The sequence below is a fragment of the Microtus ochrogaster genome, linkage group LG9, assembly GCF_000317375.1.
Source record: "Microtus ochrogaster isolate Prairie Vole_2 linkage group LG9, MicOch1.0, whole genome shotgun sequence".
NCBI lineage: Eukaryota > Metazoa > Chordata > Mammalia > Rodentia > Cricetidae > Microtus > Microtus ochrogaster.
This window is the reverse complement of record NC_022034.1, coordinates 15,752,374-15,771,819: the sequence shown is the minus strand read 5'-3', so window position 1 is coordinate 15,771,819 and position 19,446 is coordinate 15,752,374. Positions and strand designations below refer to the sequence as shown.

At 41.7% G+C, this 19,446-nt stretch overlaps 1 protein-coding gene across 1 annotated transcript in view; it reads left to right on the top strand.

Annotated features, from left to right (window-relative positions):
* Positions 1-3,607, top strand: part of Myct1 (MYC target 1) — a 10,011-nt gene extending 6,404 nt beyond the window's left edge. The window contains exon 2 of the mRNA XM_005363426.3: positions 3,029-3,607. Coding sequence (XP_005363483.1) covers positions 3,029-3,543 — 515 coding nt within the window. The 3' untranslated portion in view covers positions 3,544-3,607. The remainder of the gene's footprint in view (positions 1-3,028) is intronic.
* The last annotated feature ends 15,839 nt before the right edge of the window (positions 3,608-19,446 follow it).

Genomic DNA, 19,446 nt, shown 5'->3' with positions numbered 1-19,446 from the left:
GTGAGCTCAGCTCGTGGGGCAGCAGCACTCAGGTAGGAGACCTTAGACTATATTTAGGAGTTTGCTTTTACTCTGGGCATGGAGGGAGGGGTTGGAACATATGTGTAATATGACTGAACTTACTGCATGATTGAAAAGAGAGGGCAGCTGGATACGCATGGTTGATGCTGCCAAGGCGAAAAGCATAAAGCACGAAGCCCAGCTGAAACAGCTGCAATCTCCTGCAGCCTGTGGTGGCATTGGAAGAGCAGCAGCGTAGACAGGGGGAGGCTGAAACCCGTTCTGTTGTTGAGCCCGAGGGAATTTCTCAGAGGTGATCAACATAGAAACATTTATCCATTACCTCTTCTGCTAATTGTGACCATTCTCGTTTCTGTGCGCTGGAGTCTGTCCCCTCAAAAGCCCTTTCGTCGCAACCTTCCTATCTCTGAGACCACCTCATCTACACTTTAGGAAGTGGAGAATGGATGATCTATTTCAGGACGAGGCAAGCCTATGGGTCCCTCAACTGTAGGGCTTTGGATGTATTAACCAGCCTTCCAGTTTATGATCAGCTATGAAAATCACGTTGGGACGCTGCAACAATTCAACAGTGGCCCACTAGATGGTGGCCTCTACCAAAGGTTTGCACCATTTACAGTGCTGAGGTTGTGATTATGATTTCTGAGAACAATGGTCAGCTGTAGGACCTTCGAGTTGGAAGGCACAGTAGGGGAGGATGTTAGCAGCAGAATTTCTGAAACTTCTTTATAGTCAGAATTTTAGATTTGGGGGCATAGCTAAAGTTAGGTTTGAAACATGTTATACAAAAGTAAGACTAAACTTTTAGGTTCAGTTATGTTTATTTCATTTTTAAAATAATATCTGACTCTATGAAATCTCTGAGAACACTGAACTTTGACACCATGACTTTTTATTTTTGTGAGGAAGATTTCAGAACAACGGTACTGGGGTCAGTAGCTTTATCCTAAATTACCTTAGACTTCAAAAGCCATTTCAGAAAGAACTTAATTTGTGGTTAATGTAAAGATTGTTTTGGAAAGTTTTGATATAATTATATATGAAAATAATAGCAATAACAACAAAGACAAATTTGCCTCGGGACACCCCTATGGCAATAGGAGGCAAAGGAGCATGATACCATAAATCCTAAAGTTAGATAGTTAGTAGTGATTGTGCTTATGTATTTATTAGCATTTAATTGTTTTGGTTTGTTTCTGCATTATAGATTTTCTATATGCTACAGCAAGAATCTGGAAAAAGACTTGGCAATTATAAAATCTAGTTTCCCCCTCAACTTTTAAAAAAAGAAATCTGTGAGATCAAATAAACCCACCAATATTTATTCAATAGGGTTGGGTCTGCAATTGTGTGACCTTAACATCAATGAGCATTTGCTAATCAATAAGCACTCAAAGTAGAATTTTGTTTAAAAAAAATAAGGTAATTAGCTCATGATTTGGGGCTGACAATTCAGCAAGGAGTCAACAAGATGGTCTTTGGTTTGCTCACGGTCAGATGAGGTTTGGTTTGCCAGCACCTGAATGACCTAGAGCTACTCATTCCTTTGTCATATCAAGGAGCAGGCTTTCGGTCAGGGCCATGCGGATAATACACAGGCCAGCCCTGTGTCTTCCACTGGCCACCACACTAGCTTGGCTTTATTCCTATGTCCATCATAAAGAAGTCCCCAAACCAACCAGGGCGGAAGTGGAAAGTCTCTTGCCGTTTAGACCCAAACTTAGAAAACTTCAATTCCATTGCATCTCATTGGTCAAGTGAGTCCCACTGAGGGCTCTTAGAGTAGGGGAATAGACTCTACCTGTAGGGGATTACAAAGAACCCATGCCCATGACCCCAGGAGTAAAACCTTCAGATGCCCATTTCTAGTCTATAGCTCTTTGCCTGTAGAATCCTTGTATAGGCAATTTAATATACGCCTTGACTTTCGACTTAACATTAACTCATTTTTGTATGAGAAAGACAGTACTTAGAATAATTCTATAAAAATGAATTCCCCAGACTCAGAAATTTATGTCCACACATAGGGAAAATTATACGTGAATGCACAAAAGATTGGAATAAAAAACCCCACAGGTTTTGAGACAGAATGCAAACAGCACGGTTTGGGGTTGGCTCCTGGAATGGCGGATGGAGAGGGTTCTGCCCAGTAAGCTGGAAGGAGTTTCAACAATATAGGTCTTTCATGTAGAGTAAGGGCTCAGCTTCTCCAATAAATTCATGAAGAATATGCTTTCTAAGGGGCACCCAGGTAGCACCCCCATTGAGGGAAGGGGCTGATATGTACATACATGTATTTGCCTGCAGAAGAAGTCAGAGCGAACCGAAGCTCGGTGAATTGGAGGACACTAGTGTGCTGTGGAAAGTTTGTGGAGATTTGGAAGGTGGGGTTTCATTATCACAAAACAGACGTGAGAGAAGTATGAGCTGGAACCGGAGGAAGAAGAAAGAGCCAAGCATCTGTCGGCATAGGTCTTGTCATCGTATAGTCAGAGATCCGAGAGTCTGGGTGTTTAGGAAAAATGACATAAATCAGTCAGCCTCCAGATGGTTTTGCCCCTGAACTTCCTGCCTCTGACAGAGTTCAGGAAGTGGGGTGCCATCAAGACTGCAGGTGGGAGAGATCAGTGTGACAGGGCAAAGCAGACAGGGGAAGCATTATCATCATCGCTGTGACGGCCTTCTTTCCCAATGGGGGCATTAGCTCTAATCGTAATTCCAAAGGAAATGAGCTGTGGACATTTGCAGTTCTGTAAGAAAAATCGCTAAGTTAAAGTCGAGCTTCAGGGAGACTTTAATTTCTAAAGATGGTAAACACGAGCAAACTGTTTTTCATAGTTTTCAGTTTAAATAAGTGGAGTCCTGATCGTTCTCCATTTCCCTAATTCAAAGCATGTTAAAATTCAGAAGCCATTCTGTGAATTACAGTTCATGGCCTGCCCTGTGTTTTTAAATGAATTGCCTTTGAAATTAGAGCTCCTGGTTTATTGACTCTTCTTTGTTTCAGAGGACCTAATCATGTCCTTCACTGTATCCGTGGCGATTGGGCTCGCCATCGGAGGATTTCTCTGGGCGCTTTTCGTGTTCCTGTCTCGCAGAAGAAGAGCCAGCGCGCCCATCTCACAGTGGAGTCCCACCAGGCGACCCAGGTCTTCCTACAACCACGGCCTCAACAGAACTGGATTCTACCGCCACAGTGGCTGTGAGCGCCGAAGCAACCTCAGCCTGGCCAGTCTCACCTTCCAGAGACAAGCGTCTCTGGAGCTGGCCAACTCCTTCCCCAGGAAATCAAGCTTCAGGGCTTCAACTTTCCATCCCTTCCTGCAATGCCCACCGCTTCCGGTGGAAACCGAGAGTCAGCTGATGACCCTGCCTGCCTCCACCACCCCAGCCGCCATCAGCACCCTGCACAGTCCCAGCAGGCCAGACTTCCGCTGGTCCAGCAACAGCCTGCGGATGGGCCTCTCCACACCGCCACCACCTGCCTATGAGTCTATCATCAAGGCATTTCCCGATTCCTGAGTCTGGACTTTAGTTGTTTTTAATCCTTTTTTAAAAAATTTTGTCTCTTTCAGAAAGGAAACGACATATAGGGTAAACAGAATTTTGAGGTCATGGCACTAATGACTGATTTTCTAAGTCAGTAGGTTCGGGAAAGCTGAACATTACCCTGTATTTCAAATACAGTTTTCTCACTGATGTCCCATTAAAGTAATTTTTCTCAAAAACTTCTATATTTATGTATTTTGAATTGAGTGTGAGGCATTGAATTAAAGATAACGATTAAAGATTCTAACATACAAATCATACGTATTTGTATGTTTTTGGTTAAAAAGACTTTAGATGTTTGTTCTTTAGGGTTGCACTCCCCCTTCGCTTTCCCACGTGACTGCTGACAGACAAAAGTCACTAAATTAAGGAACTTTAATGTTACTCTCTGGGTGGTGAGTCAGTAGCACCCTAAAGATCTTAGAGATCTTGGAGCTCTCATGATGTGTGTACAAAATCCCGTGCTTCTGCTCAGTCACGGATGAGAATCCTGCAAAAGAGCTAAGCCCCACTGGTGTCCTAAGATGGTTCAGTTTTAACATTTCACTACTTTTTCCCCCCAAGATAGACTCATTTTGTAGTTCCTAGTATAACTACCACATCATTGAAGTAAAACCCTTGGACTTAATAACATGAGGATTTAACATGGCCGTTGTAGTTATTACCAAAGCAACAGCATCTCCAAAACAGCACTTTATCTAGGGAAGTGTGGTGTGGGAAGTCCAGCCTGTGGGTCTCAGCCTGTGGGTCATGACCCCTTTGGGAGCCAAATGGCCCTTTTACAGTTAATGCCTAAGACAACCCAAAACCACAGATATTTACACTATTATTCACAACAGTAGCAAAATTGCAGTTATGAAGTAGCAACAAAAATAATTTTATGGTTGGGGGTCACCACAGCATGAGGAACTGTTAGGAAGGGTCACAGCATTAGGAAGGTTGAGGACCATTGCTCTAAGGGGGAATTTCCCTCTCAACTCTGTGGTCAAATAAAGATTGTTCTGCAGAGAGATAGTCCACAGTGGAAACATGCTGCCTCTCTGAAAAGCAGTTCCTCCCGGTCATCTCAGCCCCCAGGTACCATGCCCCCGGTGATGCTCTGTGAATTCGGTCTCCACCTCCACTAAAGTCTTTATAAGGTGACTAGTGCAGGCCAAATGGTCATTGCATCAGATGATCACCCAAGGAGGCCATATCAAGAGGTAGAGGATTCTTTAATGTGGGCACCAGAGACTTTCATTTGTCCTTTTGCACCAAAGATAGGAATTCACTGGGGGGTTATTCAGAATCTGATACATCAAATATTTAGCTTGTGTTGTTGTTTATTCTTCTGTAGATTTGGTTTTGGGTTGATACCCACTGGTCCCAGCTAGTGGTGTCTGATCATACCTCAAGAATATAACTATTTGCATAAAAGATACCCTAAAGAATATCTTTATGAGTTTCATATCATTGGGACTATGCATTGTTCCCCCAAGAGAAATTATTCTTCAAATTATCTACCAAAATACCCTGTAATTAAATACGCAAGAGAAGATGGAAGGAAAAAAAAGCACTCAAAACAACAAGCTATAAAGAAAGCTGATGTATTGGCAGCTGACTTTTCTTACTAAGGAAAATGTAAAGGCTGTGACATAGCCCTGGTAAGATTGTGCAAGAGCATCAGCTTAGCAACAAGGCTAATTTTAGGTTGCATGTCATCCTCAGTGTTTAACATGAGGATAAAAGAAGGCATGTTTTTTATCAATGATTTAAGCGAAGAATGAAAACGGTTCCCATTTCCCTAGGGAAGGAAATGAGAGCAGAAGTCCTCTGGTTCATTTGGCAGAACTCTTGCTAATTAAGCCCCAGTTATAAAATGACCAATAGGAGTATTTTACAAATATTATAACTTGTTTGAAATGTGAAGTTAAAACCAAAGCTGGAAATGTTTTTAGTTGTAATTGTTTTATTTGAAATGTTTTATCAATCGTGAAATAAAACTGATAATCAATTTCAATTCACAATTTATTTCTTGGCTAATGAAACCACTTTCCATCAGGAAATAAGGAATTGGACTGGAGAGATGGCTCAGCAGAGGCTCAAAGCACTGGCTGTTCTTCCAGAGGTCATGAGTTCAATTCTCAGCAACCACATGATGGCTCATAACCAACTATAATGCATTCAGGTGCCCTCTTTCCAGCCTGCTATGCAGGCAGAAAACTGTATACATGATAAGTAAGCAATTAAAGAAAGGGGTGTAGTGGTATTTCAATTGCATTTTTATAAATAAAGGCTGCATGAAGATCTGAGAGTAAAACACTCCCACTGGTCAATTTTACAGACCAGGTTATGGTAACACACACCTTTAATCCCAGTAACCACAATGACATGCACCTTTAATCCCAGTAGCCACACTAGTTGCCACAGAAATCTGGTGGTGCATGCCTTTAATCACAGTGGTACACGCCTTTAATTCCAGGCATAGAGAGGATTATAAAATAGGGGGAAACAACTCTCAACACACAATCTCATTCTAATCTTCTTGGAGGCGGGATCGCCATTTTAGACTGAGGTCGAGGTAAGAGCCAGTGGCTGGTTGTTTTGCTTTTCAGGTCTTCAGGCAGTCTTTATTAATTAAAACACAATTGAAATGCCCCTACAAAAGGATTGGTAAAAATAAATGTAAAACAGAAAAATATGTAACTTTTGAGCCAGAGTCTCACTATTAGCTTTGGCTGACATGGAACTTGCTATATAGAATGGGCTAACCAGCAATTCCCAGGGATCTGCTTGCCTCTGCCTCCTATGTGCTGGGATTGAAGCCTGGCACTACCATGCTTGCCTTAAAAAGATATAATGAAGAAATAATGTGGAGTTTAAGAATTGTTAATGTCCCTTGGTATGGTGGCACACGCCTGCAATTCCAGAACTCAGGAAGGTGAGGAAGGAGATTTCATCATGACTTTGAGTCTAGCCCATATTATACAACAAGATCTAAAGATTAAAATCACAGTAACTGTTATTGAATAAAAAAAAAATCTGGTAAGTCACTGTAAATGAGTGCACCAAGTTCTTTTCCCCACAAAAACATCTGGTAGAGACAAGGCAATAGATAATTTAAAAAAAATAGTAACAAGTATTTACCTCAGAAGTTCATATTTTTCCTGAGAAGGCACCTGTGTGCACTCAAAATATTTTAGTCACTTTTTTGTCTACTACTAATGTATAGTTGTTTGTAAGAGTCCATATCAAATCACTATTAGCAAATGTCTGAAGAAAAGAGGGACCCTTCCCATGTTTCTGGTGACCAGGTGTATCAGGGCTGCCCTTTTATACGAGTCTAATGAAATGTACAAAGAGCCTTGAATAGACTGTGTGCCTGCAGTCCTAGTACTTGAAAAATAGAAGTAGAAGAATCAGAAGTTCAAGGTTATTGCCTGCTATATATAGGCTAAGCTGTAGGAGATCCTGTCTCAAAAATTTAATAAAGCAGAATAAGATCCCTACGTGGACCTCAGCATGCCTAACATGCACAAAATTTTCTGTAAGGGAAGTTCCAATTTATTTTTAAGCAGACCAGTCATGATATAATAGCCGTGCACAACGGAACCAGAACAGTTTATAACGTGGTAAGCAACTGATTATTGAGTTGTCCTTTGAGGCAAGAAATGGCTAAGAGGAAGGGAGAAAGGAGGAGAATTTCCACCGTGGGTGACATGGACGGGGGAAAGGGACTGAAGAGGAGGGGCCATGGAGTAGAGAGACTCCAGTGTCCTTTGAACCAACCCCTATTCCTGAAGGTGACAAATGCCATTTTATGACTCTATAACTTGAAAAAACTTGATACTGAGCTTGTTAAAATGACAGCAAATGAGAAGTACATTCTCGGGGTGTGCCCTGATTTAGGTCCCCTCTGAGTAAGGCAAGTACACCCCTCTCCTGGGAACACTTTCTTTAAATCTTTCTAAACTTCTCTCAAGAGTGAGGGGCTGTCCAGGGCTGGCAATGGCCTTGAGACGAGACACCTGTAAGGATCCCAGCCCCCGATTCTCGCCTGTCCCACATACTGTGATCCTTCTAAGCTAGGGTAACCAGGTGCCCTGGGGACACTGTGCCTTTCACAAAGCCATTACTGTGGCAGAGTCCCAGTTCCAAAAGGAAATAAGAACCCAGCTGCAGAAAGGGATTCATTTCCTTTGTGGGATTCCGTGGCAAGGGACCAGCAGACTAGAATGCAGCTGGCATGGGATTTTTGCCTTTCTTCATTCACAGTAAAGAATTCTCATGGGCACTGACAGAGGGGTGAGCAACTGCAGGCATATTTCTTCTCTTCCTCTTTAAAAACCTATAGAACAATCACTTACAGGCTCCCATGAATTTTGTTAAACATTTTTTTTTCCTTACAAGGTAGTGGTATACACATAGTATCTTTCCAGGGATCCATCTACCTTAGGTGTATTCCTGCACTGAGATAATGTAGGGGCGCGCACTCCACCTGCCTGAGTTGGTTAGAAAAGCCGGGACTCTCTGCTTAGCTGTGACAGAAGGGTTGCCATCTCTGAGACTTCCAGTGTAGACACTGTTTACTACGGAACTTCCAATATTGTAGGTGGCACTTCCAAAGTGGATTGCACAGATGAAACTAAGTAAGAGGCAGGATTCGGGTGAATCTTGCTTGGGCAAGTGAATGCAAGGCAGCTGTGGGAAGCTCTCGCCATCGAGGCTGTTTGAAGATACACCAAGGAATCGACTGATCCTGTTCTAAAAAGGGGTGACCAGGAAACTAGAGCGGATCACTACAGCCAAGCGACTTGGTTGCCTGTAGTTTGTCCTCCACAACGGTTGGAAATAACCTTAGAAACAGATATAGTTATGAGCTCTGGGATTCCCAGAGTGCTGGGAACATCTTGATTCTAGAATCTTTATAGAAAAACAAAACAACAACAATAACAAGCAAGCTATTCAAGGAAGCCTGTGCTTAGCTAAGCTTGGCTGTGGGAGGGCTGAAACCTAATTTCCTGATGATGGTGGGGACAGAAGGAGCTGGACTTGTCTACCCTTAATGAACAGAAGGCAAATGGTGGAAGCATCAATGCAGTCTGTGGCGGCCACAGCCAGATGTGCCTTCAAAGCTGAAGACCGAAGAAGTCTGCTTTGATGAAGTGCAGAGCAGAGTAAATGCTGTTGACAGAAATGGCTCAGAAGATCAGTGGCAAAGTCGTTGTGGGAGAAGAGTTAGGAAATTCAGTAACAAAGTTTAGCAAATTTCTAAATAGAAATACAAACAAACAAAACCTCCAAAATGTCGATAACCCTGAAAGTAAGGACAAACAACCAGAAACAGCAAAGAAAAGCCCTTCTACTAAAAACCCTCAGCAAGGGTGGGAAGAGTATCTCAGTCAGTACAACACTTGCCTGATCCACTTGAAGGCCTGGGTTCCAGTCAGTGCCATGAAAGCAAACACTGGCACTCCTAACACTAGGGAAATGAAGGCAGGAGGAACCTAAGTTCAAGGTCACCTTGTGTTACATAGAATGTTTAAGTCATCCTGGAATACACGAGACTCTGACGTCTCTCTTTCTCTCCTCTCCTTTTTCTCTTCTCTCCCTCCCTTTTAAAAAATAATCCACAAAATTAAAACACATTAAAATTTTGATGATGGGTAATGAAGAGCTCAGAGACACAGTGTGTCATTGTCACATCATATGTGTGTTTTAAAACAATCAGGAAAATTAGGAGCAAGGGGCCTAATACCTTATGAAGCTTACATGGACACACACACTGTGTAAAGCTACAGTTGATTTCCTATGATTCTTGGAACAAACACTTCTAAAACTTTAACTATTTCGTACTGTTACTAGAAATGTGCCGTGGATTCCAGTGCCAACCTCATTTTCACATTTTTCTCTCCCCGCTCCCATCTCCTCTCCCCTCTCCCTCTGCTTCTCTCAACCCGTTACATCAGCTCTTTGTTTGCTTCATATAGTGCAAGAAAGAAGTTTGGTCACATGCTAGTGGACAAGATAAAGCCGGACACTTCCAGAATGACTTTGTTGGACAGTGGAGGAGAAAGGTTACGTGGAAAACACAGAACATTGACTTGGTCTCTCCCGTCACTTCTCAGATCTGGGGCAGGAACAATCACTACACCAAGTGTGTCTCACTGCTTAGGTAAGGGAGCCATTTTAGGGTTGACAAGAGAGTTGGCTCTAGAGGGGCTCCCAGGTGTCCAAGGGGATGTCCCCAGCTAGGTCCTTGGGCAGTAGAGGAGAGGCTGCCTGAACTGGCCTTCTCCCGTAGCCACACTGATGAATATCTTGTATATCACTATAGAATCTTCATCCGGCGATGGATGGAGATAGAGATAGAGACCCACATTGGAGCGTTGGACTGAACTCCCAAGGTCCAGATGAAGAACAGAAGGAGGGAGAACATGAGCAAGGAAGTCAGGACCACGAGGGGTGCGTCCATCCACTGAGACTGTGGAACTGATCTAATGGGAGCTCACCAAGGCCAGCTGGACTGGGACTGATGGAGCATGTGATCAGACCTGACTCTCTGAATGTGGCTGACAATGCGGGCTGACTGAGAAGCCAATGATATGGCACTGGGTTTTGATTCTATTGTATGTACTGGCTTTTTGGGAGCCTAGTCTGTTTGGATGCACACCTTCCTAGACCCAGATGGAGGGGAGAAGGCCTTGGACTTCCCACAGGGCAGGGTACCCTGACTTCTCTTAGGGAAAGGGAGGGGGAAGGAAAAATGGAGGGAGGGGAGGAAAATGAGAGGAGGTGGAAATTTTTAATAAATAAAAAAAATCTCTTAATAAAAAAAAGAAGCCTGTTGACCAAGTAGAAGTGGGGTTTCTGCAGCATGTTTGGGAACCTAGAGGCAGGAGGACCAGTATCTTACAAATGACTGAAATCTTAAGAAATTATATTTAAAAGCCCATCTCTTCTGCAATAACAAGAAAAAAAGGACAAAACTAACCCACAAAAGAGGGAGAAAACATCAATAAAGCATCAGTCATGTTGAAATTCTTCATTTTTTCTGCATCATGAAGCCTGACAGCATCTCCCTCCTTTCTATGGCAGGGGTAATCTAATTAGCCATTAGGCACAGCAACAAGTTTCTATCAAATCCCCTGTTCCATGGAAATAATGCTAGGCTGAATTATGAAAACCTGTCAAACCGCTTCTAAAAACACAGAGGTTTTATGTGTGTTGCTTTGCTTCTAAAGCTTGTAAACCGAGAAATACGTACATAAGAAGCATTTTAATAAGAATTTATGCTAGCAGATGAGCTGTTTTCAGGAAAGGAGCCACACAAACAGATACATTACAGGTCATGCAAAAATGGTAGAAAATAAAAAAAAATAACAAATAAAAGGTTAAAATAGAAGATATCAGATGCAAAATTAAGTCAATTATATTCATTCCTTAAAATATTAAGTCTGAGCCAGACAGTGGTGTTGCACACCTTTAACACCAGCATTTGGGAGTCAGAGGCAGGCAGATCTCGGTGAGTTCAAGGACAGCCTGATTTTGAACTAGACAAAGCTGGTTCCAGGACAGTCAAGGCTACACAGAGAAACTCTGTCTTGAAAAACAAAAGGCCAAACCAAAACAAAACAAAACAAAAAAAAACCAGAAAATTAAATCTGATGAAATATATGTAGGCACTCCAAATGATGCGCTTTTGTTCTAGCAGAACTTTCCAGCATAAGCCAATATCAAACATCTTACTTAAATTGAAATGGCTAAGCCACGTTGAAAGTAAAGGAATATACAAAGGGATTAAGAAAATAACCCAATAGTAGAGCCACCTAGCATGTGTGAATCCCTAGGTTCCATCACCAGACACACACATACACAAAGATTTAAATACAATTTCAACAAACACATAGAAATTTTGAATGGACTTGTAGCAAGCAGAATAATGGTCTTCACAGTATCAGGCCTTTATACCTGAAACCTATTAATACAGTATTATTGAGAAAATGCTTTTAGAAGATTAGATGAATAATGTATCAACACAAGTAAATTATTATCAAATTGACAATATAGTCAGTTAAAGATTTGGGCCTTTCTTACTATGCAGCTTTGGCTACCCGGTAACTCATATGTGTGTGTGTGTATATATATATATATTAGGCCATTGAACTCACATAGATCCTCCTGCCTCGGCTCTTCAAGTGCTAGGATTAAAGCCATGCACCATAATACCCAGAAGTTAGATTTTTAAAATGGAGAGACTTTTTTTTTATTATTTTTGTCGAGCTACATATTTTTCTCCAATCCTCTCCCTTTCTCTCACCTCCCTTTCTACCCTCTCCCGTGGCCCCCATGCTCCCAATTTACTCAAGGAGATCTTGTCTTTTTCTATGTCCCATGTAGATTAGATCCATGTATGTCTCTCTTAGGGTACTCATTGTTAACTAGGTTCTCTGGGATTGTGAATTGTAGGCTAGTTTTTCTTTGCTTTATGTCTAAAAGCCACTTATGAGTGAGTACATACAATATTTGTCTTTCTGGGTCTGGGTTACCTCACTCAATATGATGTTTTCTAGATCCATCCATTTGCCTCCAAATTTTAAGATGTCATTATTGTTTTCTGCTGTGTAGTACTCCATTGTGCAAATGTACCACATTTTCCTTATCCATTCTTCAGTCAAGGGCATTTGGGTTGTTTCCAGGTTCTGGCTATGACAAACAATGCTGCTCTGAACATAGTTGAGCACATGTCCTTGTGGTGCAATTGAGCATTCTTTGGGTATATACCCAAAAGTGGTATTGCTGAGTCTTGAGGAAGGTTGAAGAAGGTTGTTTCCTATTTTCTAAGAAACTGCCATACTGATATTCAAAGGGGCTGTACCAGTTTGCAATCCCACCAGCAATGGAGGAGTGTTCCCTTTACTCCACATTCTCTCCAGCATAAGTTGCCATCAGTGTTTTTGATCTTGGCCATTCTTGCAGGTATAAAATGGAATCTCAGAGTTGTTTTGATTTACATTTCTCTGATGGCTAAGGATATTGACCATTTCCTTAAGTGTCTTTCAGCCATTTTAGATTTCTCTTTTGAGAGTTAGTTCTCTGTTTGGTTTGTACCCTATTTTTTCATTGGATTATTTGATATTTTGATGACCAATTTCTTTAGTTCTTTGTATGTTTTGGAGATCAGACTTCCATTTGGTGTGGGGTTGGTGAAGATCTTTTCCCATTCTGTAGGCAGCCATTTTGTCTTATTGACTGTGTCTTTTGCTTTACAGAAACTTCTCCATTTCAGGAGGTCCCATTTATTAATTGTTTCTCTCAGTGTCTGTGCTACTGGGGTTATATTTAGGAAGTTGTTGCCTGTGCCAAAGCATTCAAGTGTACATCCACTTTCTTTTCTATAAGATTCAGTGTGGTTGGCTTTATGTAGAGGTCTTTGATCCATGTGGACTTGAGTTTTGTGTATGGTAATAGATATGGATCTATTTTCATTCTTTTACATGTTGATAACCAGTTATGTCAGCACCATCTGTTGAATATGCTTTTTTTTTTCCATTTTACAATTTTTGCTTTTTGTTAAAAATCAGGTCTGTGGATGTGTGGGTTGATGTCTGGGTCTTTGATTTGGTTCCATTGGTCCTCCTGTCTGTTTTTATACCAATACCAGGCTTTTTTTCAGTACGGTAGCTCTGTAGTAGAGTTTGAAGTCGGGGATTGTGATACCTAATGTAGGGACTCTTATATCTCTACGGCCCCTAAGCACTATTGGAAGTGTCATTACCAGAAAAACACAGGGACATTTACCACAGATATGAAGGTAATATGAGGCCTTAACAGAGACACTGCAAAAGCTGAATTAAGAGACCAGAGTCGCCACAAGCCAAGGAATCCTAGCATCTACCCAGACCCCAGGAGAGATACAGATGTGTGCTATGTGTATCAAAATGAGAGCTGTGTGCCCACTTGGCTCTGCCCTACATACACAAAGCCTTCCCTCCTGTGTGCATTTAGAGACATCCGAGAACATGTTAGAAGACACTATAGACACTTCCTTACCATATTTTCTCCATACCTGGCTTGGTCATTCTACTCCATCTGATGTTTCCCTTGGGCAGCACTAATATTAAGCAATGACTGTTGGTTATTTTCAACAAATGTTTTGGTAAAAGTTAGTGAGCTCTGGATGGGATTGGGGAAGGACAAGCCCTGGAAATGGGGGCTTCCACAGGTCAGGTCAGATACTATTTATGGAGCACAGGTTTTTCTCACTTACTTAAACTCATTTTGACTTCTCTGCTGACTGGCAGGCAGCTGGTTTTAACAGACACTGTGATGTCAAATCCGATGCCTTTCAAAGCCGTCATAGAGATTATAAGAGGGACCGGAAATGGACAAATTAAAATGTCATAAAACTCATTGTTCTTATAAAGATTGCGTCATTTTTCTTTGCTTCTTGAATCATTGCAAAAAATTAGGTTCATTTTTCAGATGACTGGCCAAGTAGACACATTGTCCCAAGTGTCCTCATTGTTCATTATGGGTGAGACATTTTCCAGAGCTCAGTCCCTCACTCCAAATGCTTCTGCTTATTAATGACTTGGTCTCCAGACAATCCTCCTCTCAAAATCTGCTGGGACACACTGCAAGCGTCCCTAGATATTAGAAACAGGCTCTATCAGGTCTTCCTTAGAACACCGTGGGGACTTCTGGCTCTGTTTCTCTCCTGACATAAAATGACATGTATGAACACCCATTGGTAACTTTCAATGGCATACACTTCCTCAACTAGGGTTCTCTAGTGAGATGGGATTGTGGGATATCTGAAGATGGTTTAAAGGGCACCCACCACCTGGTAACCAGGTTCTCAAATCTGGTTTATACCATTTCAAGGATTTCCGATATTCAACATGTAAGACTAGCTCTCCACCCTCACTGGATACATTTCTTCTGCAAAATGAACAGAAATTATTGTCCAAATCTTTCCCAATGTGATTTTGAAGTGAAAAAAAAAATCCATATGTGATACAAATGAGGGCAAATTCATTGTTTGATACAAATTCATCTTTTGTGTTTAGACACTTCAGTTCCTCCCCAGACAGGGGTAAATGTAGCTAATGTTCTTGGGTGGAAAGGGAGAGGGGACCCATCTTGGTGACATCTGTGTTCTTTTCCATTTCTTCATGTACACTTTCTCACCAACTGCTCCATGCATAAAATTTCTTTATCCGAGACACTCTGGGGCTGTTTCCCACCAGCTTTGACATGCTTTTGAGAAAATGTTTCATTCAATTGGGTTAATTCCACCCTAAGGTATTAACCTAAGCGGTGGGGCTCTGGCCTTTGACGTGATCTTCCTGAGTGACTCCCGATTACTCACTCGGGCAGATTGTAGACACTCGGTCTCATTGAATCTGGGCTATCTTTGCCAAATCAAATCTGGAAAGTTCACTTGTGATTTAATGTATTGTTTTTGAGTCATCTTGACATTTTGACTTCGTAAGTGTAAACTGAAAACTGCATTTACTGGAAATTTGTTTTCAAAAATAAAGCAACATATGCCAGAGCCCTGATCTACGGATGCCTGATAAAATTAAGCGATGCCCATGAGGGAATGCTGCTGAAAGACAATTTTAAGAGGAAATTTATGTGTGATATCTCTGCGGTGCATGAAAGAAAAAGACTGTGTTAAACACAAGGAGAAAACATCCAAGGAAGATTACGAAATGCTGTAGTTGAGAACATATTTCCCCGGCAAACAGAATAACAGCATGAAATACTAGTGGCGGGAACTTACCAGTGTTGAAAGAACTGGACAAGAAGCTTGCCTTTATTTTAAAGTTGTGAATATTATAAATAGATTAATTTCCTGGCTGCTGAGCTTGTATTGGATTAAGAAATCCGTGGACCCATTTCGGTGGCACATGCCTACACCTGCAACTCCAGCATGTAGGAGGCATAGGCAGGAAAGATGAAAAGGTTCAGACCAGCCTGGCCTATATAGTCAGAACCCATCTCAGAAAGAACCAATGTAAATTGGTAGAAACTGATGGAACCTTTGGCATTCACAGAGGATTCTTTCTGTTAATGCAGGCCATTAAAAATGAAGACTTGCAAGTGAGTAGCCTGAGCCCGTACTTCACATTTTCAGACCCATGCATTCTGATATTCAATGGCAAAGAGAATGACTGAATAGAGCCGAAGAGTAGTGTTTTCACTGTTGGCATTTATTCGCTGGATAAAAGCATAGGCTTCTTGATTACATCTTCACACACGTCCTCCACTGCACTTGGCTCACTTTCGTCCCCCACTTACCTCTCTAGTCCCCGCTTCTCCCTTCTACTGACCTTTTCCTCTTCTGAAATGTCGTCTCTTATACATTCATGTCATAACTATGCACACATGTGTCCTATGTATGTATACACATATATGAATGCTTTATATATTTCACATATGAGAGAAACACGTGATGTATGCTTTTCTGCATCTGGGTTACGTCTCCATCATGGACTCGAGTTCTATTTTTTTTTTTTTTTCTGCCACTGTGTTATTTTTCTTTTTCTTTGAATCTGACTAATGTTGTTGTTGTGCGTGTGTGTGTGTGTGTGTGTATATGTATGTTTGTATGTTTGTCTACCTACCTGCCACATTTTCCTTATTATCTGTTGATAGCCACTGAGGCTGTAGGGTGGTTGTTGTCATAAACACAATCTGTGGATACCTGTGTTTCATGATGACTCAGATTCTGTCACTTACACACCTGGGAGTTTCTGGCTCACGAGCTCCAAGGCAAAGAGTGGGCTGGGGACTGTAGCTCAGTGTTACTTCCAGCAGTTATGTGCACAGTCCTCGTGTGCACATATGCACAAACGCATATACACACACACTTCGGCAATCTGTATATGCTATAATAACAGAATCCTAAAGAATTTCCTCAGAGACTCTGCAGCAGGGGAGTTTGTGGCAATGGTGGTCATTATGAAGAACAATTGACAAGAATCACACTGCAGCCAACAGTGCCTTTGCCCTGAGGTCTGCAGGATACCCATGGTCATAAAGGGGATTTCCAGACTTCTTCAGTAGATTCAAAATCCCAAAGGGAGTTAACTGGGAGCAGTTTGGGGATCCTTCAGTGTGTGGACATTAGTGAGTCTTTGTGGGCATGGTTGTGTTTTCTGAGCTTTCGGGAACTATGCTTCCTAGAGGTCAAGCAATGTCATAAAGTTACACACCCTCCCTGGATATCTTTTTTAAAAAGGGAACTTTTCCCAAGTGTGTATAAAATTCAGCTTTGAGTTTGTGCCGTGTCTCATACCAAAGAACTTTCTGGATGTCACAATAAAGATTAAAGCCAACACTCCAAGCTACAGTCAGCCACAGCAGAGCTGACCTCCTCTTAGGAAGCTCATGTGTTGATTTAAGACTAATTAGGAAGCAGCTCTGCTTCATCACACTGGAGTAGGCATAGGTGCAGTCATAGGAGAGATGCAAATCTTCACCGGAAATAACAGAAAGTATGAAATTCCAGAGAGTTCAAGTACATAGCATGCCGCACACAGTTTTCTTTGAGTATTTTTAAAGCAGGTATAACCAACGGGCATCTTGAACATTGCAAAAGAAAGAGTAGAAAAAGTCATCCACAGACTGTCTGGCTTTGAGCAATGCAATTTCCTGGGACATGCTAAGATAAATTGCTCACTAGATGCAGTCCTTAGTAAATGAATGAGATACCATGTCGAATGGGACTATTAGCTCTAAGTAAATTAAAAGTTTTCTTTCCGAAGATAGAAAGTTGTGCTAGAAGTATGTTAGAGTCTCAGCTAGATCATAAATATAAGAATTACCAGAAAATCTGCTGTGAGACTGTGTCTCCTTGAAATGACAGAGAAGTTACACCCATGATACTTCCTAACAATGTGGCTGCCTAAACAACACCTGAGCAAGGGCAATGCTAACAGACATGCTAATTTAGAAGGGAGGAATCTCACAGGGTTCCACCCCTAGACAAAGAACTACAGGCAAATATGACTGGAGAGAGAGAGAGAGAGAGAGAGAGAGAGAGAGAGAGAGAGAGAGAGAGAGAGGAAAAGCTCTGCCTGCCCCTTCAGAGGAACAGCTGGAAAGTGAGTGGGCGGAGCTTGTCTCTTAAAGGTACCTTTGCATCTGCATCCTAACAGCCACAGGACCCTGGGTTGGCTAGAGTATTACATGGGTTCATCCTGCCAGGTGACAGGAGCCAGCATTATGCCCAAATCCCAACTAACACTGCACACATTGTATTGAGAGAAAGAGAGACAATAATAATTAAACTTAAAGAGAAAGAGGCCATCAGTTTCAGAAAGGGTTTTTGGAGGGAAGGGACATGGGAGGCCTTGGAGAGAGTAAAGGGAAACGCTAGAATACTTTAATTAAGATTTTTGATAAAGAACGTTAAAATAGCAATAAACCAGGCTTGCACCCTGAAAGGATTTGGTCTTAGTCCTCTCCTGTATATTTTCTGGGAATCTCATAAACAAGATGGTTAAGCATGGTTTACAGTGATGACATCCTAACTTCCTACATCCCTGTGTTCCCAGCTGTGGTCCTGCCAGGCTCATCTAGGGAACTACCAGTGATCTCATTTAAGTTGCTTTAGAGCTCCACAAGGACAATAGTTTTAAGAGTCACCTAAATCCTGCCTGCGGTAGTTGTAAAGATGAGGAAAGACAAGCCTCCCTTGAGAAGCTGACGCCTATGCTTTGGTATGTCTTACTCTTTCCTTGAGCGCTTCTCCGTCTGTTACCCTCTGTGTTTAAGATCCATGATCAACACGTCTTTTCATAAACGCTCATTCCGCTTCAAAACAGAAAGCATATTGCCTAAAGGTTTTGTATAAATGGTGATTTAGTAGATATCTGTATGTTAAGAACACTATTGGAGCTGTGTTCTCACTCTCTATTGTAGCTGTTACCATACGCCTACGGCTCTAAGTTTTGACAGTGTGTGTAAATGGTCGTTCAGGATTGGAATCAAGACAGTGTGGTTAGCACCTACTCTATATGTTTACAAAAGAATGTTTTATTTCCACTTCCTGCTATTACGCCCAAATCCGCGAAGTCCCCCAAGAAGCCAACAAGGAAACCGAGTCCCGTATGTAAAAGCAAAGAGCCTTTATTTTATGCAAGTTTGCAAACTCAGTCCCTCAGCATGTCCAACATATTGGAATAAACGGCAAGCCCTGAGCTCAGTTAGAATTGGTTTTTATAGTAGTAAAGGTGGGGGTGAGGGGTTTCTGAGGTTTAGGACCCCTGATTGGCTGACATTTGTCTAGGGGTGTCCTGGTAAGTGTGTGCTGGCAGGTGGCCCTATCTACAGTGGTTGGAATGCTAGGCATTTTCTTTGGATGGTCTGTTCTTGGGTGGTGCTCCAATAATCTCAGTCTGTGGTTCTTCCTGCAGCCAGGTATCGCTTCAGGGTAAACTACTGAGAGCCAGGCCTCTCTATTGAAGGCTGAGTCCTACTCTGGCAGGTGATAATGGTTGGAAGTAAAGAACTTCCGTTGGGTGATCTGTTCATATTTAGCTTATCATGTCTGGCTCCTACACCTATAAAAGGAATTTAGCAAAAGAAATCATACTTCTCTGTAATTTAGAATATCGAAGAATTAAAGAACAAGCTTTCTTTAAATAAAAATATCTCTACTGACTTCTCCTTGGACTAACTTTTCTGTCCCACAAGAATGGGTGTTTATTCATTTTGCCATATCCTCCCCATAAAATAACTAAATTCTTGAGAAAGTACAGTACATTTTTGTTGAGGGTTTACCATGAAAGAAAATGAGAGCTTCTCCCTTTCCTTTATAGGGCCCTGGCTCAATTAAAAAAAAAAAAAAAAGCAGGGGATGATGCAGCTGAATCAACACAA